Raw genomic sequence first — 14147 nt, forward strand, 5'->3', positions numbered from 1 at the left:
TAGAGAGGGGTTGGTGGGGAGTGTGGACCTAATGAGGGAGTCGCAGAGGGAATAGTCCCTATGGAATGCAGATGGTGTGGGGAGGGAAGTATATTTCTGGTGGTGGGTCTGATTTGTAGGTGGTGAAAGTGGAGGAAGATGATATGCTGGATTTGGAGATTGCTCGGATGGAAAGTGAGGACTGGGGATTCTCCCCTTTTTTGGGTTTGGGGAGGCGCAAGGTTTGAGGACAGAGGTACAGGAAATGGAGGAGATGTGACTGAGGGCATTGTTGATCACAGGGAAGGGAATATTATGGTTCTTGGAGTAGGTGGACATCTGGAATGTTCTGGAGTGGAATCTCTCATCTGGAGAGCAGATACGGTGGAGGATTAAGAATGGGGATCATATTTTTAGGTGGAGAAGGGGTGGGGGCAGGTAGTGAAGGTAGCTGTGGAAGTTGGTGGGTTTGTAGAAGATGTCGGTGTTGAGTCGGTCACTGGAGACAGAGGTCCAGGAAGAGGGGGAGGTGTCTGAGATGGACCAGGTGAATTTGAGGTAGGGGTGGAAGATGTTGATGTGGTAAATGAATTGCTTAAGCTCCTCATGGAAGCATGGGGCAGCACTGATAAAGTATGTTCCTATCATCATCACATGACTGGCAAGTATAGGTTTGAATTTGTACCTTGTATGGAAACAAACTATTTTCAGGCTGTTGGTGCTAGTAAAGCTGCATTTATTGCCTGGCCGTAGGTGGAATTCACCTTTGTTCAAGCAATTAGTTTTCCAGCTGAGTGACTTCCTCGGCACAGAGTGCATTCTATAGTTTAGATCCAGCCTAGACCATTTACGGGTGGCAGTCTCCCATCCCTAGAGGAGATTTAGTGAATCAGTTTGCCAGTTTTTAGCTGCCATATTACTTGATAATTAAATTAAGTTTTGCACTTCTCCATGGTAGGATTTGTACTCAAAATTTCTGAATTGCTAGTCTAGTATTCACTACATAATAAATCCAAAGTATTGGTGGAAAACAGCAATAAAAAACATTTAGAGATATATCACAAAACCTTGCCACAATCTTGTTGATTATATGATATTCAGGTGGTCCTCTATTTTAAAATGTTGACTTACAAACTCATACTTATGAACAAGGTCACTTATTCATATTAATTTCAAAGATGTAACATGTAAACACTTTTTTTGTACTTATGAATGGCGATCTTGTATTGTTTTGTGTTCCGATTTGAATGTAAATCAACTTACGAATGTACACAACAACAGAACCATTCGTAACCTAGGGTCAACCTGCATATCAAATGGTGTTTGAAGATGGAGAATATCAGCTTGCTTGTCTTGGGCAAAACTCAAATAGGATAGGGACCAAGACATGGATATTGTTTAAATTTGAGGTTTATGTTCTTTTTGAAGTTCAGACTTGAGACTCTACAATGATACACTTCCTGATATAAAATTGCATAATGAATTATTTATTGTCAAATATCATATGTTACCTTATCTTTTTTGTCAGGGGGTGGTAAATGGGATCCAAGTCAATGAGTTTGTTGATAGAGTTCTGGTTGGAATGTCATACTTCACGTGCAAGTCTCTGTTTGACTTGTCCTAGGATAGGTGTGTTGTCCCGTCAAAGTGGTGTCCTTCCTCTTCTGTATCTAAGGACACAAGTTTTAAAAAAAAACAGGAAATGCCATCAACATAGGAAATGATGTCACCACCACAGGAAATGACATCACCAACCCTAGGAAACTCAAACATATAAATAGAAAGTAGGCGACACCACCATTGCTTCATTTGGAAGCTCACTGAAGATGTTGTCAGTGTGGTGGAGACAAACTTTCCAGTTCAGCGAGCAAACCTGCATCCAGAAGAAAGTAAGCATTTATTGTACCAAAGTCATTTTCTTAACCAATTGCAGAAGCAAGGCAAAATTGTAACTTCTTTCAAATTTCTCCTGGCCCCATCACCCCCATTCCCACACGCACACACACACACACGTTTAGAAACTGACAAGACGCAAATAAGAATAAAGAATGGATAAAATAAATGGAGAAATAAAGTTCTATATCAACAACCCAATTCACAAAAACCAGAGGAGTTGCTTTGATAATGTTTGGTTCTTTGATGATGCCATGTTGTCATCTGTGTAGTGAAGATCTATCTTTAATTCACTAGCTGATTGTTTGGATGTGGAGTCTTTCTTTTTTCCCTTTTGGTTTTAGAATTTTTTCAGTCTCTGAATGCAGTTTTCCTGCTTTTCTGACCGTGAATTAGAGAGAGAAACTTCACACGTGGGACAGAGAGGAATGTACTGATATAGCCAATTTCTGGAAGTTCCCTTACTTCTCTGTTTGCATTTCTGGATCTGTTATATTGCAGTGTAACCAGTCAGAAAGCTGTTACTATTTGGATTCCTCCTAATCCCACAACAATGTTACCAATTTGCCTGGACTTAATGTCTCAAAATGTAACATTCATGCCACACAAATGCCAGGCTATTATCGTCATCAATAAGGGTAATCTAACCACCTCTCCTTGACGTTCAATCGTGTTACCATCACTGAAGTTTGCCTCATCTATGTTTTGGGGGCTATCATTGACCAGAAACTTAGCTGAAGTCACTACATAAGCAGGTCAGAGGCTAGGAATACTATGGCAGGTAATTCCCCTCCTGACTCCGAAAGCCTGCCCATATTGACAAGGCGGCACAACTCGGGAGTGTGATGGAATACTCTCCACTTACCTGGATGAGTGCAGTCCCAATAGCACTCAAACTTGACACCATCCAGGACAAAGCAGCCTGCTTGATTGGCAGTACATCTACAAGCATCCACTCCTCCGCCAACGGCGGTCAGTAGTACGTGTGGACAAACTACAAGATACACTGCAGAAATTCACCAAAGAGCCTCAGACACTACCTTCCAAACCTGTGACCACTTCTATCAAGGACAAGGACAAAAGATATATGGGAAAACCATCACCTTCAAGTTCTCATCCAAATCACTCACCATCCTGATTTGGAAATAAAGCACCATTTCTTCACTGTAGCTGAATCCAAATCCCTCCCTAATGGCATTGTGGGTCAGCCTACAGCAGGTGGACTGCAGTTGTTCAAGAAGGCAGCTCATGACAACCTTCTCAAGGGAAACTGGCAAGCATTTATTGTCTTTGCCTAGCCAGCATTGCTCACATCCCACAAATGAATAAATTAAAGAAAAATCTTTGTTTCATATGCATCATTTAGCTTCAGTTGTTTTTCCAAGCTGCAAACAATTTCTTGTACATTCTTTCCTTTTAAAAACAGTGAGCATTTTTCTCATTTTAGGTTCACAGTCCTAAAAACCGTAGTCTGCCACGAACTGGAGAAAATTTTTTTGTGATTCCCTAGATAGACAATCTTTATGAAGGCTTTTGCCTGAAACGTCGATTCTCCGGCTTCTCGGATGCTTCCTGACCTGCTGCGCTTTTCCAGCACCTTATCTGAACTCTAATTTCCAGCATCTATAGTCTTCACTTTTGCCTAGACTAACTAGGTGAGATGCTCTCCACTGTTCTTTGAAGGGAGACATAAAATAGTCTTGGTTGCAGTTGCAACCCTTGTCTTACTGCTATTTTTAGGAGACAACAGTTCAAAAATCTGCTTATCTGCACTTGATTTGATTTTGGAGTTTTAACTTATTGTGGATAGAATCAAGATTTTGTCTTGTGGTTCCATGATTTCTTGCTTCTTTTCGAGTGCTGAATGAGCTATTGGGTTGAAAGCTTTAAGTATGAATGTAATTAAATAGAGAGGCTCCTGAGTTTTGATATTCTTTAGTCTCATGCAAAATGATATCTGTGCTTGCTCTGACAACAGCTCGTCGAAATGAATGAAACTCTTGGTGCTTTCTGACTCCACAAAGATCCTTTCCTTTGGAGTGCTCAAAGTACCTAGTCTCCATTAAAACTCTATTAATAAGCTTTATACAAACACTTTCGCAGTGAGTCATTAGTGCTTTCCAAAAGCATGTAAAAGCTTTCGTCATTCTTTCTTAGAGTCATTTTTAGAAATTTGAATATCATATTCAGTGTTAGGAACAATTTGATTTGAGTACTAATATTACAAAACTAGCTGATTGGCTGAAATCTTGTGTATTTGTTTATCATCTATTCATGTTACTTTGCTAAATAAACTGACAGCAGACACGTAAAGAGGAAAGCGGTGTTCAAGATTTATCTTTTCCTCTTTGTACCTTCTTCAATGTCTGCAAAATGTACAATGCTCAATCTGGGAACAAACAAGTGGCTTGCTATGAACGCTATTGTATATATGCCTGCATAAGGAAAATATGAGCTACTACTGTCCCATAAGTTTTTTTTTCCCTTTAGTGAACTTGTATTGGCACTTTACCACATTTGTTATCTCCCTGTGCTTGAACGAACAAATTCCATTTGAGTTGCCCTATATGACTATATGTTGGAGCTTTATTGTATATCCAGTTAGTGAAATTGATATACAAACTAAATGATGGGAAGTTGGTTGCCTGCCATAAAACAGTTAATTGTAAAATTGATTGATTGAGCTGGAAATACAATGTTGCGTACGTTTTTTATCTTGACTTTCTATAAAACGGAACAGTAAGTCCATACTATTTAATTGTTAGTTGTACACATGGACACACTTTGTAGCTTCTGCTGTCAGCTACCAGATGGTGGTGTTGTGGCTGTACTAAGACCTGGTACTACCAGGGTGAAGTGTTTAATCTGCCTGACCTACCAGAGCTGTAGTGCTAATTTCCTGTACATTTGATAAATAGTTTGCCTGTTGGACAATAATTATTTGTTTTTCATTTGGTAAATTAAGTGGCCGTTATCCTTAAATGCTGGGCAAAATGGAATGGAAGAAGTGAATGTCACTCTCAAATTTATTAGATTAGCACACTGTAATAGTTCGACAACAACACTGACACGAAAATATTCCCTAAAGTGGGCTGTAGTGGCATACCACCCAGATAAGGGAAAATTTATATCATTTCACGTTTTGACTAACTTGGAGACTAATTTGATTTCAGACAATGTTTAAAAAATGGCACACTGTGTGGCCTTCAAGCTGAAAGAAGTGTGAAAGTTGAGCCCATGGAGAGGATCAGGTGCAAATTCATCATCTTTGTTCAATTCTCATTTGGTTTTCTTTTAGATGAAGTTAAGGATTCTTCAGTCGTATGTAAACGATCTTAGTGATCAGAATAAAGTTTTGGCCCAAACTGTTGAAGATCTTGAGAGAGAAGCGAATGAAAAGATTGCAAGTCTGGATGCTAAACTTTGGAGAGCTGGCCAGGCATCATATGTAAGATGGCATGTTTCCTTTTCTTGTTTGTTTGATTTTCAGTTTTAGCATAAATAATATATAAAGGTGAAGAATAGCGATCTTCAGAAGTAGCTACTTGACTAAATTAGAGAAATATTTTATGATCAGGATATAATTGTGAGGCTTGGAGACTGTCTAAATCAGTTATTTGAAATGGATAAGGATGAACTCTGAGGGAATCCTAAATAAAAACTGAAAGAACTGCAGATATTGTAAATCAGAGACAAAAATAGAACTTTCTGGAAAAGTTTAGCAGAATGTTCTGAGGAGGGATTACTCAACACGAAACGTTAACTCTGATTTCTCTCCACAGATGCTGAATTTTTCCAGAAATTTCTATTTATGTCTATGAACTAGGAGGGCATTGGTGTAAAATACATAAACAAGAGCTTAAGGTTAGGTTTGAATGGAATTTTTTTTATAAATGGTGTTTTACTATTTAAAAAAGGTGGAGAAAACTGGGAAATGCAGACAGGTTAGCCTAATGTTGATACTGGGGAAAATGCTAGAGTCCATTATAGAAGATCAAAATAGTAGAACATTTAGGAATAAGTGACAGGATCAGAATCAGCATGGATTTATAAGAGATAAATCATGCTTGACAAATCTTTTGGAATTTTGAGACAATGTAGCCAATATAATAGACAAGCGGGAGCCAGTGAATGTGGTTTATCTGGACTTCTAGAGGATTTTGATAACTGGCAGGAAACAAAGTGTAGCAATAAACAAGTATTTTAGAGTAGCAAGTTAGTGGGGTACCATGAAGATCAGTGCTTGGACCTCCGCTGTTCACAACATTAATGATTTAGGTGAATGAGCTATATTCAAGTTTGCAGATAGTACAAAGCTGGGTGAGGGGGAAGAACTGTGAAGAGAGTACAGAGATAGTTCAGTGTGATTTGGGCAGGTTGAGTGAGTGGGCAAACACCCAACAGGTGAAGTATAATTTTGATAAGTGTCAGGTTATACACTTTGGTAGCAAAAACAGTTCTGAAGAAGGGTCACTGGACCTGAAACATTAACTTTGATTTCTCTTCACAGATGCTACCAGACCAGCAATTTCTGTTTTTGTAAGCAGAATGTATGACTTGCTGAAGAATTTATTGGTCACTGGTATCTTGCAACGTGGTTAAATTATCTCGGAGATTAGATGAGCTACTTGCTATATGAGTTATTAAATGTTCACTAAGAGCAACTTGTGAAATGAGTTAATAGAATCTTGTAGAATCTTAAGTTTCAAAGAAGGAAACAATATAAACCACACAACAAAGCATGCTAAACCTGTACAAGCCATTAGTTTATAGTTAAATGTTTAACGTAAGTGAACACCTCAAGACAATGAAACCAATATCATAAAATAATAGGTTGAGTGACTTTAAATATAAGGAAACTGGAGAAACTGGGGTTCTGTTAATGTTTCCTGGTCTGATGAAAGAATATTCAATTAGGAGTGTTTTACAACTTCCAAATACTTCGAGGTACTTAAGGACCTAACTTTCAATCAATAATCGAATTCTGAGTGTAGGTGGGAGTTGTGCATAGGGACCCTGTTGAATACCTGAACTAACAGACTGTGAAGGATTTGTGCAGGCAAGTGAAGATTTTGTTTGCCATTGTGCTTTGCTACTTTTGAAAGTGGCCATTTCAGTCAGAGATTTTGGAAGATTCTACTGCAGTTAAGTGGTTACTTAAAAAATGGAAGACTATTAAAAACCTAGTCCAATCCTAAATAATTAAGAGCATGACCCCCAAGCTACTTTGCACACCCACAACTTCAGCTCTACCAGGGTGGCTTACCATTTTGTGCTTCTTATGAAACCTCTTCCCACCCTGACACACAATGCCCCACTACTGAATCCTCCATTTCCCCCTCCCACCTCCACCAGCCAGAAATGTACCTCTCTTCCCTAGCCACTAGATCTGATCTCCTACCTTGACCTACCACCAGTACTGAACCGCTGTCTTGCCAGACCTGATATTTCCCACCCAGCTGACCTACCCTAAATACTCCATCACTTACCTGGCCCCCTTGTCTCCTTGCGCTCTGGTACCTCTACCTTCTGGTTTCCTAACTTCACGCTTCTACTTTTCTTTCACTGGAGTTGTCAAAGTGTTTGTTAGTGATGCTGGTCCCTTCTAATTAGTAACATGTTAATGACCGGGGGCATAAATTTAAATCATTGTCAAAGGAACAAAATGAGAAATTTGAGGATTTTTTATAACGTAGATTCTGAGTCCATCAGTTGCCTATTGAGAAATTTTGGTCTTTGCAGTATTTACAGATGGTTTACTTATGTAAATAAATAAGTATTTGTATAAGAAACATATTTACAGACGAATGATTTATTCATGATAAGATACTTTGTAAGAGAAAAGGAATTGGCAAATCAGTTTAAAGGTGAAATGGCCTGCTCCTGTTTTTGCTGAGAGATATTTCACTCTGCCCAGGGCATTTCAAGCAGCTGGCCACTTGAATGTGTACAGTAGTTTTGGCATGAACATCAAGATATTGAAAGTTCAGCCTCTTTAGTGTTGGTGTTTTGTACAGCATCCTGCTAAGTTTGGGTTGCAAGAAGTTGAACAAGCTTTAGGATAGTCCCGAAGTCTGGAAAGGAGTGAGAATCTAAACAATGTCCAAGCTCAATTCGTAGAGTATGGGAGCACCTTCTTGTTTGTCATGGCCCCACAAAAATTAAAAATCTTTTTTCATCTCACTTTATTAAGTCATCTGATAATAGTAGCCACTTAGTTCCGATTAAAGTAATAAGTTTGTCTGAGGAACCCAACCAGAAAGTCTTGCATTTATGTAGCATTTTCATGATGCTTGGCTGTCTCAAAGTGTTTTATAATCATTGCAATACTTATTTAAATTGAGTCAGTTGTTAGTTTAGAAAACACAGTTTGAATGCCGCAAGATCCCAGAAACAACAATAAGTTATTGCATTAATCTTTTAAAAAGTGTTCCTGAGGAGTAAACAATACCCAAGTTATCTGAATGATCTCTCCTGGTCAGCCTTAAAATCATGGATCCTTGGAACTATTCTGATTGAAGTGAGAGGACAGTCTTGGCCTTAAATTAAAGTCTGATCTGAAAGGCAATACCTTTTTAGCATTGCAATACATACTTCATAGAGTTATACAGCACAAAAACATTTTCTCAGATTTTTGGGTGGAATGTGAACCCACAATTCAGACTATCCCACATAGGGTTATTATTGTAGCTGTGGCAATGGCAGCATTGAGGAGCTAGATCTTTGCTCACCATTTTAGACCTTGACGCATACTTCTGCTGGGTCGGAGGCATGGAAGTTCAACCCAATGTATTCTTATAAGTGGTTACTTGTATAAAACTGGTGAAACATAATGGGTTGAAATGCTTTCTTTCATTTTATCCTACATTCGCGGATAAAGTACAGATATGAGACGGCCCAGGGAATTCCTTATGAATTCAACCTATAAGCCTCTCGCATGGTTCGTCCAGGAGATCGTATCGTTGGTGGTCAGAAATAAAAAAAACTCTTACAGACAGTTTAGTTTAATTTTAATCATCCCCTTCATTTACTAATAGCATCACTGTTACAACATAATACTGATAACTGTATGTCAAGCTAACTGGATTCTATTAATCCAGGAGAGTAGAAATCACCCTTCTTTCAAGAGCCCTGGCCAGCTACCCCGCCATATTATCAAAAACAGACTATTTTTATACACCGGTTTACAAGGCATTACTGTCACAAGCATTAATGTAAACGAACACACTGCATGTTCTGAACAAGATAGATAATAGCAAAGGACAATAATCTGGGAGAGAAGTTAATTTGATACAGCGTTTTTGTTCCGAGGTCAGAATTAAACATTGTTTATTAATTTCACAAAAGAACAGCTGTTAATGTTGTTACTTAGTGTCGTTTATACAGATTCGCTGATGTTAAGGCAAATGTTCTTAATTATTTTATCTTCCCTTGCCATACCATTTTTTAGTGAACAGCAAATGTGCTCTATAATTCAAAATTACATTTTAGCCTAAACGTTTAAGGACAACATTTAAGGCTAAAAACTTTCTCAGAACTAAAAGAAAATATGTGGGAAATATTTAGCTTGGATGACTGGGCAGCTGGAATGTGGTACAAAATTATATTAGGAACTTTTGTTTCAGTCCCTATATTGACTGTTTATATAGGCATGTCTTCTTGTCTTGTCCCATTGTTGCAAGGTATATCATAGGCTTGTACATCACTTGTGCATCAGATATGCTTGTGGTCTCTCACAATGCATGCTCATAGCTGTCACATTTATGAATATAATTTCAGAACATGTTGGAGTTTCAACAACATAAAATACTGGAGTGAGTATTCTATTTTATATTTTACAGGAACAGTGGTTGAAATGCAAAGCTACTAAGGAAGAAACTGATTATCTACGTAAACAAAACCTGGACATAAAAATTGACCTCAGTACTCTGATTGGTGCTATCCAGCAAGATGAAATAATGCAGAAATTTGATGTAGGTGATTTTTGTAATTATTAGCCTTGACAACATGATTAGAATCATAGAGATTTCCACATCAAAGCAGATAATTTGACCCATTGAGGTGAATTTTAATATAAAAATACAGGCAAACTTGGGAAGGGAGACGTGGGACACTAAGTTTGAACAACTGCTTTATCTACTTCTAACCTGCCCACTACTGACTTTAACTAACTCCAGGATTGAGTGGGCAGCCAACTTACTGAAAGGAATTACTTTAGAAGTTAAAATATGATAAATCTGTAAAGCCTGTTGCCATGTATGTTTTCAAATTCAACACTCATCTCTGACTTCTAAAGCACCCAGGTGGGGATTTGGAACATTTAATCAATTTTGGAGTTACATTCTTCCAGAATCCAGGTGTCTGATTAAGAGGTTTCCATGATTGAGCTTTTTCTGTGACCTTGCTGATTTCACCAAGATGTCCCTCATTTCTGCATTCTTCCCCAGCCACAGGCCCAGATTTTCCCCTTCCCACACACGGGCCCCAATCTTTCCCTCAGCACAACAACATTGCAATTTGCTTTTCTTTCTTAGCCTCACTCTTCCGCTGCATTCCTCCATCATGATTCCGTGTTAATTATTTTGCCCATGTCCAGTTTTCCCATACCATGCCTTTGGGATCAACAACCCATCGAATTCAACTCTGTTCTTTTTTAACCTAATGTTTCTGCTACCAATACATGACCAATTCATTGCTGACTTTAGCACATATTTGCGAGCTACTGCAGACCTACTGATAGTCTCATTGCTCAATTTGAGGTTCACTCTCATTTATTCTGGTCTTCAGACAGGAACTGAGCAGTGATTTACTAACATACTGTGATCTAAAGCTGTAAAAAATGTGAGGGAATCTTAAATCATGATTTTCTGACTCTCTTCCTATGGGTTGGCTAAGTTTTTAAAAACCCTCCATTGTGTCTGTGTTCACACTACAACAATTCTCATTACCCTTTCACTGTCTCTGTCTCTGCCATTTTAAAGTACAAAGAACAGTACAGCACAGGAACAGAAATGGGCCCTTTGTCCCACCAAGACTGTGCTGAAACATGATGCCTTTCTAAACTAAAACCTTTTTGCTTTTATGCAGTCTATATCTCTGTGTTCCCTGCCTAATCATGTATCTGTCAAGATGCATCTTAAACATTGCTGTTGTATCTGCCTTTTCTACCTCTGGTAGTGCATTCCAGGGACTTATCACCTTCTTAATCAACAGGTCATTGAACCTTTTAGTTCCATCATCTGTCTTCATAAGATTTGAACTCCTGTTACTGGAGCATTAAATAAAAACTAAGAGAACTGAAAGAAACAAAAACAAAAGTTGCTGGAAAAGCTCAGCAGGTCTGGCAGTATCTGTGGGGATGCACTCCACAGAAATTTCTGATTTTTTTCCTGGAGCATTATGTGGGTCACTGGATTAACAACAATACCAGTGCATCGTCACCTCCCTGATGATGGGTAATCTCCTTTTTTTGCCTTTGAAAGGTGCAGTGACGTCTGACCACTGCTCGTTGTTAAAACATTCTTTACTCCAACAATGGTGAAAATATTTTTTCCTACTTTATTTCTTCTCATCTTGGTGATAATTTAAAACTGATCACCTTTTTAGTATTGACTCTGTGGGGAAAGGTCTTTTCTGATTTTAATTTTGTTCATGTTTTAAAAGCTCTAATAAGTATTCTCTTTGACCCAATGTATTTATTCTCAGAATCACAAGTATCTTAAAGAAGTTTCCTACCCCTTGCCCCTCCTCTTGATATATATTTGCTAGATGGAGCTCTATAAATGTCTATAATAGTTCCCAGATCTCCATACCTCACTCTGGGGTCTAATAATATTTAAATGTAATTTTTAAAAATTCATTTCTGTGATGTGTCTGTCACTGGCTGGCGGGTATTTTTTGCCAGTCCTAGTTGCCCATGAGGTGGTGTGAACTACCTTCTTGAGCCACTGCAGGCCACTTGCTGTGGGTTGACCCGTAATGCTATTAGGGAGGGAATTCCAGAATGTTAACCCAGCAAAAGTTAAGGAACGGTGATATACTTCCGAGTCGGGATGGTGGGTAGCTTGGAGGGGAACTTGAAGGTAGTGTTGTTCCTATATATCTGCTGCCCATGTCCTTCAATGTGGAAGTGGTCATTGGTTTGGAAGCGATGAATAATTTATGCTTCTGTGGAGGTGGTAAGAAAATGAAATTAAGTTCAGAATAATATCAGCCTTGGACTGTGTGGCCAATGCTGCTTAAATTTTTTATGATCTTTATTTGATTGTTCAATTAATAAAATTTGAAATTGAAAGCTAATCTTGGAAACCATGACCATCAATTGTTATAAAATCTTTCTTGGTTCGCTAATGCCATCTGCTATCCTGACCTGGTGTATCCTACCTGTGATCCTAGATCAAACAGTGGTTCACTGTTAACTGTCCTCTAGCAAGGCAATTAAAGATGGGAAACAAATGCTTGTCTTGCCAGCAATGCCCACATTCCATAAAATAATTAAGAAAAAAAAAATTTGAATGCACCTTTACTCTTTATATAATGATGAAGCAATTCTAATGAGTATTTTTACAGCTTTGTCTACATGTATTTTTACTTTGTAGAAATCATAAATTTAACTTACTCGATTTTTGTTGATCAATAGCCTTCTTTTTAACATTTACAGTCCAATACACTGAAGGCTGAAGGGGTAAAAATGGATGCAATTACAAAATTTAAATGACATTTGAACAAGCACATGGATAGGAAAGGTTTAGAGAGGTATGGCTAAACACAGGCAAATAGGACTAGTTCAGTTTAGGGAGCTAGGTCAGCATGGTTGAACCTCTATGACTTACCTCTTTCTTTTGGTCTCAAACTGTCTAACATTAAATTTAGTGACATGAAATTGCATTTGATGCCTGTCCAGAATTGCTCTCACTGCCTGTTTCAGTCCTCTTCTCCTCCTGCCTCAAATATTTATCACCTCCTTTGAAAGCTACAATAGTCTCTCCATAGACCATTCTGGCTAAACGTTCCATATTCCTACACTTTTCATGGAATTACATTTTTCCCACTCTACAAAGAAAACAAGTGCAGTAGTAGGCCAATTGGCCCTTCAAGCCTGCACCACTGTAATATGATCATAGCTGATCATGCAACTTCAGTATCCCATTCCCACTTTCTCTTTGTTCCCCTTGACTCTTTTAGCCACAAAAGCCCATGTTCAGCACCTTCTTGAATGTAACAAATGAACTGGCCCCAATAGCTTCCTGTGGGTAAGAATTCCACAGGTTCATAACTCTGAGTGGAGAAACTTTTCTTCATCTCAGTCCAGTATGGCCTACTCTTTATTTTTAGACTGTGACCTCTAGTTCTGGACTTCCCGAACATTGGGAGCATTCTTCATGCATTTAGTCTGGCCAGCTCCATCAAAATTTTATACATCTTACGAGATCCCCCCCATATTCTTATAAATTCCAGTGAGTACAAGCCCAGTCGATCCAGTCTTTCCTCGTATACCATCCCAGGTATCAGTCTGGTGTATGTTTGCTGGACTCTCTCAATAGTAAGTATGTTCTTCCTTTGACCAGGAGATCGAAACTGCACATAATACTCAAGGTATGCCCGACCAAAGCCCCGTATAACATAGAAAAACAGGAGTGGACTTAGTCCTGATTCTTAAATGCGCCATTTCCAACCCTTCTCTGGTCTGAGGAATACCCACTTGTGCGTGCTTTTTGTTGCCTTTGAAAATTTTCTTCGTTTGGTTTTTTTTACCAAATGTGCACTACCAATTATGTTCTCAAAGACTTTTTGTTTCCTCCATATTATTCCCCTTAATTTTGTACCTCTCCATAATTCAACCCTAAGTGGCAGCCTTTCTGTCAATCACCTGAAAGTGAATAGGTGCTAATAACTGTTAACAGGAAGCTGATTTAATAGTTACTACTTAGATGCGAGTATTCAACTCTTTGAAAAAAATCAGGTTTTGCTAGAATACAAAATAGGACAGTGCTGATTCAGGAATTTGATATAGGGGAATGTAGTGATCGGAAATAGGTTGATATCTTTGAGTATGATGGTAATCTTGGAGTTGTTAACCTGAGTGAATCAGGAAAGCCCTGGCTGACCAATTCGGCAGCATATATACTAAAATTGTATCGATACAGAGAAGATTAGAACCAAGAGATTAGAATCTCCTCAGTTGAGAAACAAGAAAAAAAAGTATAACTAGGAGATTAGAATGCCCTCAAACGAGGACTGACTCTGAGCTGCTTGACTACAGCCAGTGTTACTGA

General features: G+C 38.5%; 1 protein-coding gene across 1 annotated transcript in view; it reads left to right on the forward strand.

The window, feature by feature from the left end:
• Positions 1-14147, forward strand: part of LOC132815299 (uncharacterized) — a 103881-nt gene that overhangs the window by 15208 nt on the left and 74526 nt on the right. Inside the window, exons 2-3 of the mRNA XM_060824143.1 lie at positions 5171-5320; positions 9714-9845. Coding sequence (XP_060680126.1) covers positions 5171-5320; positions 9714-9845 — 282 coding nt within the window. The remainder of the gene's footprint in view (positions 1-5170; positions 5321-9713; positions 9846-14147) is intronic.

Source organism: Hemiscyllium ocellatum, chromosome 4, assembly GCF_020745735.1.
Source record: "Hemiscyllium ocellatum isolate sHemOce1 chromosome 4, sHemOce1.pat.X.cur, whole genome shotgun sequence".
Lineage (NCBI taxonomy): Eukaryota > Metazoa > Chordata > Chondrichthyes > Orectolobiformes > Hemiscylliidae > Hemiscyllium > Hemiscyllium ocellatum.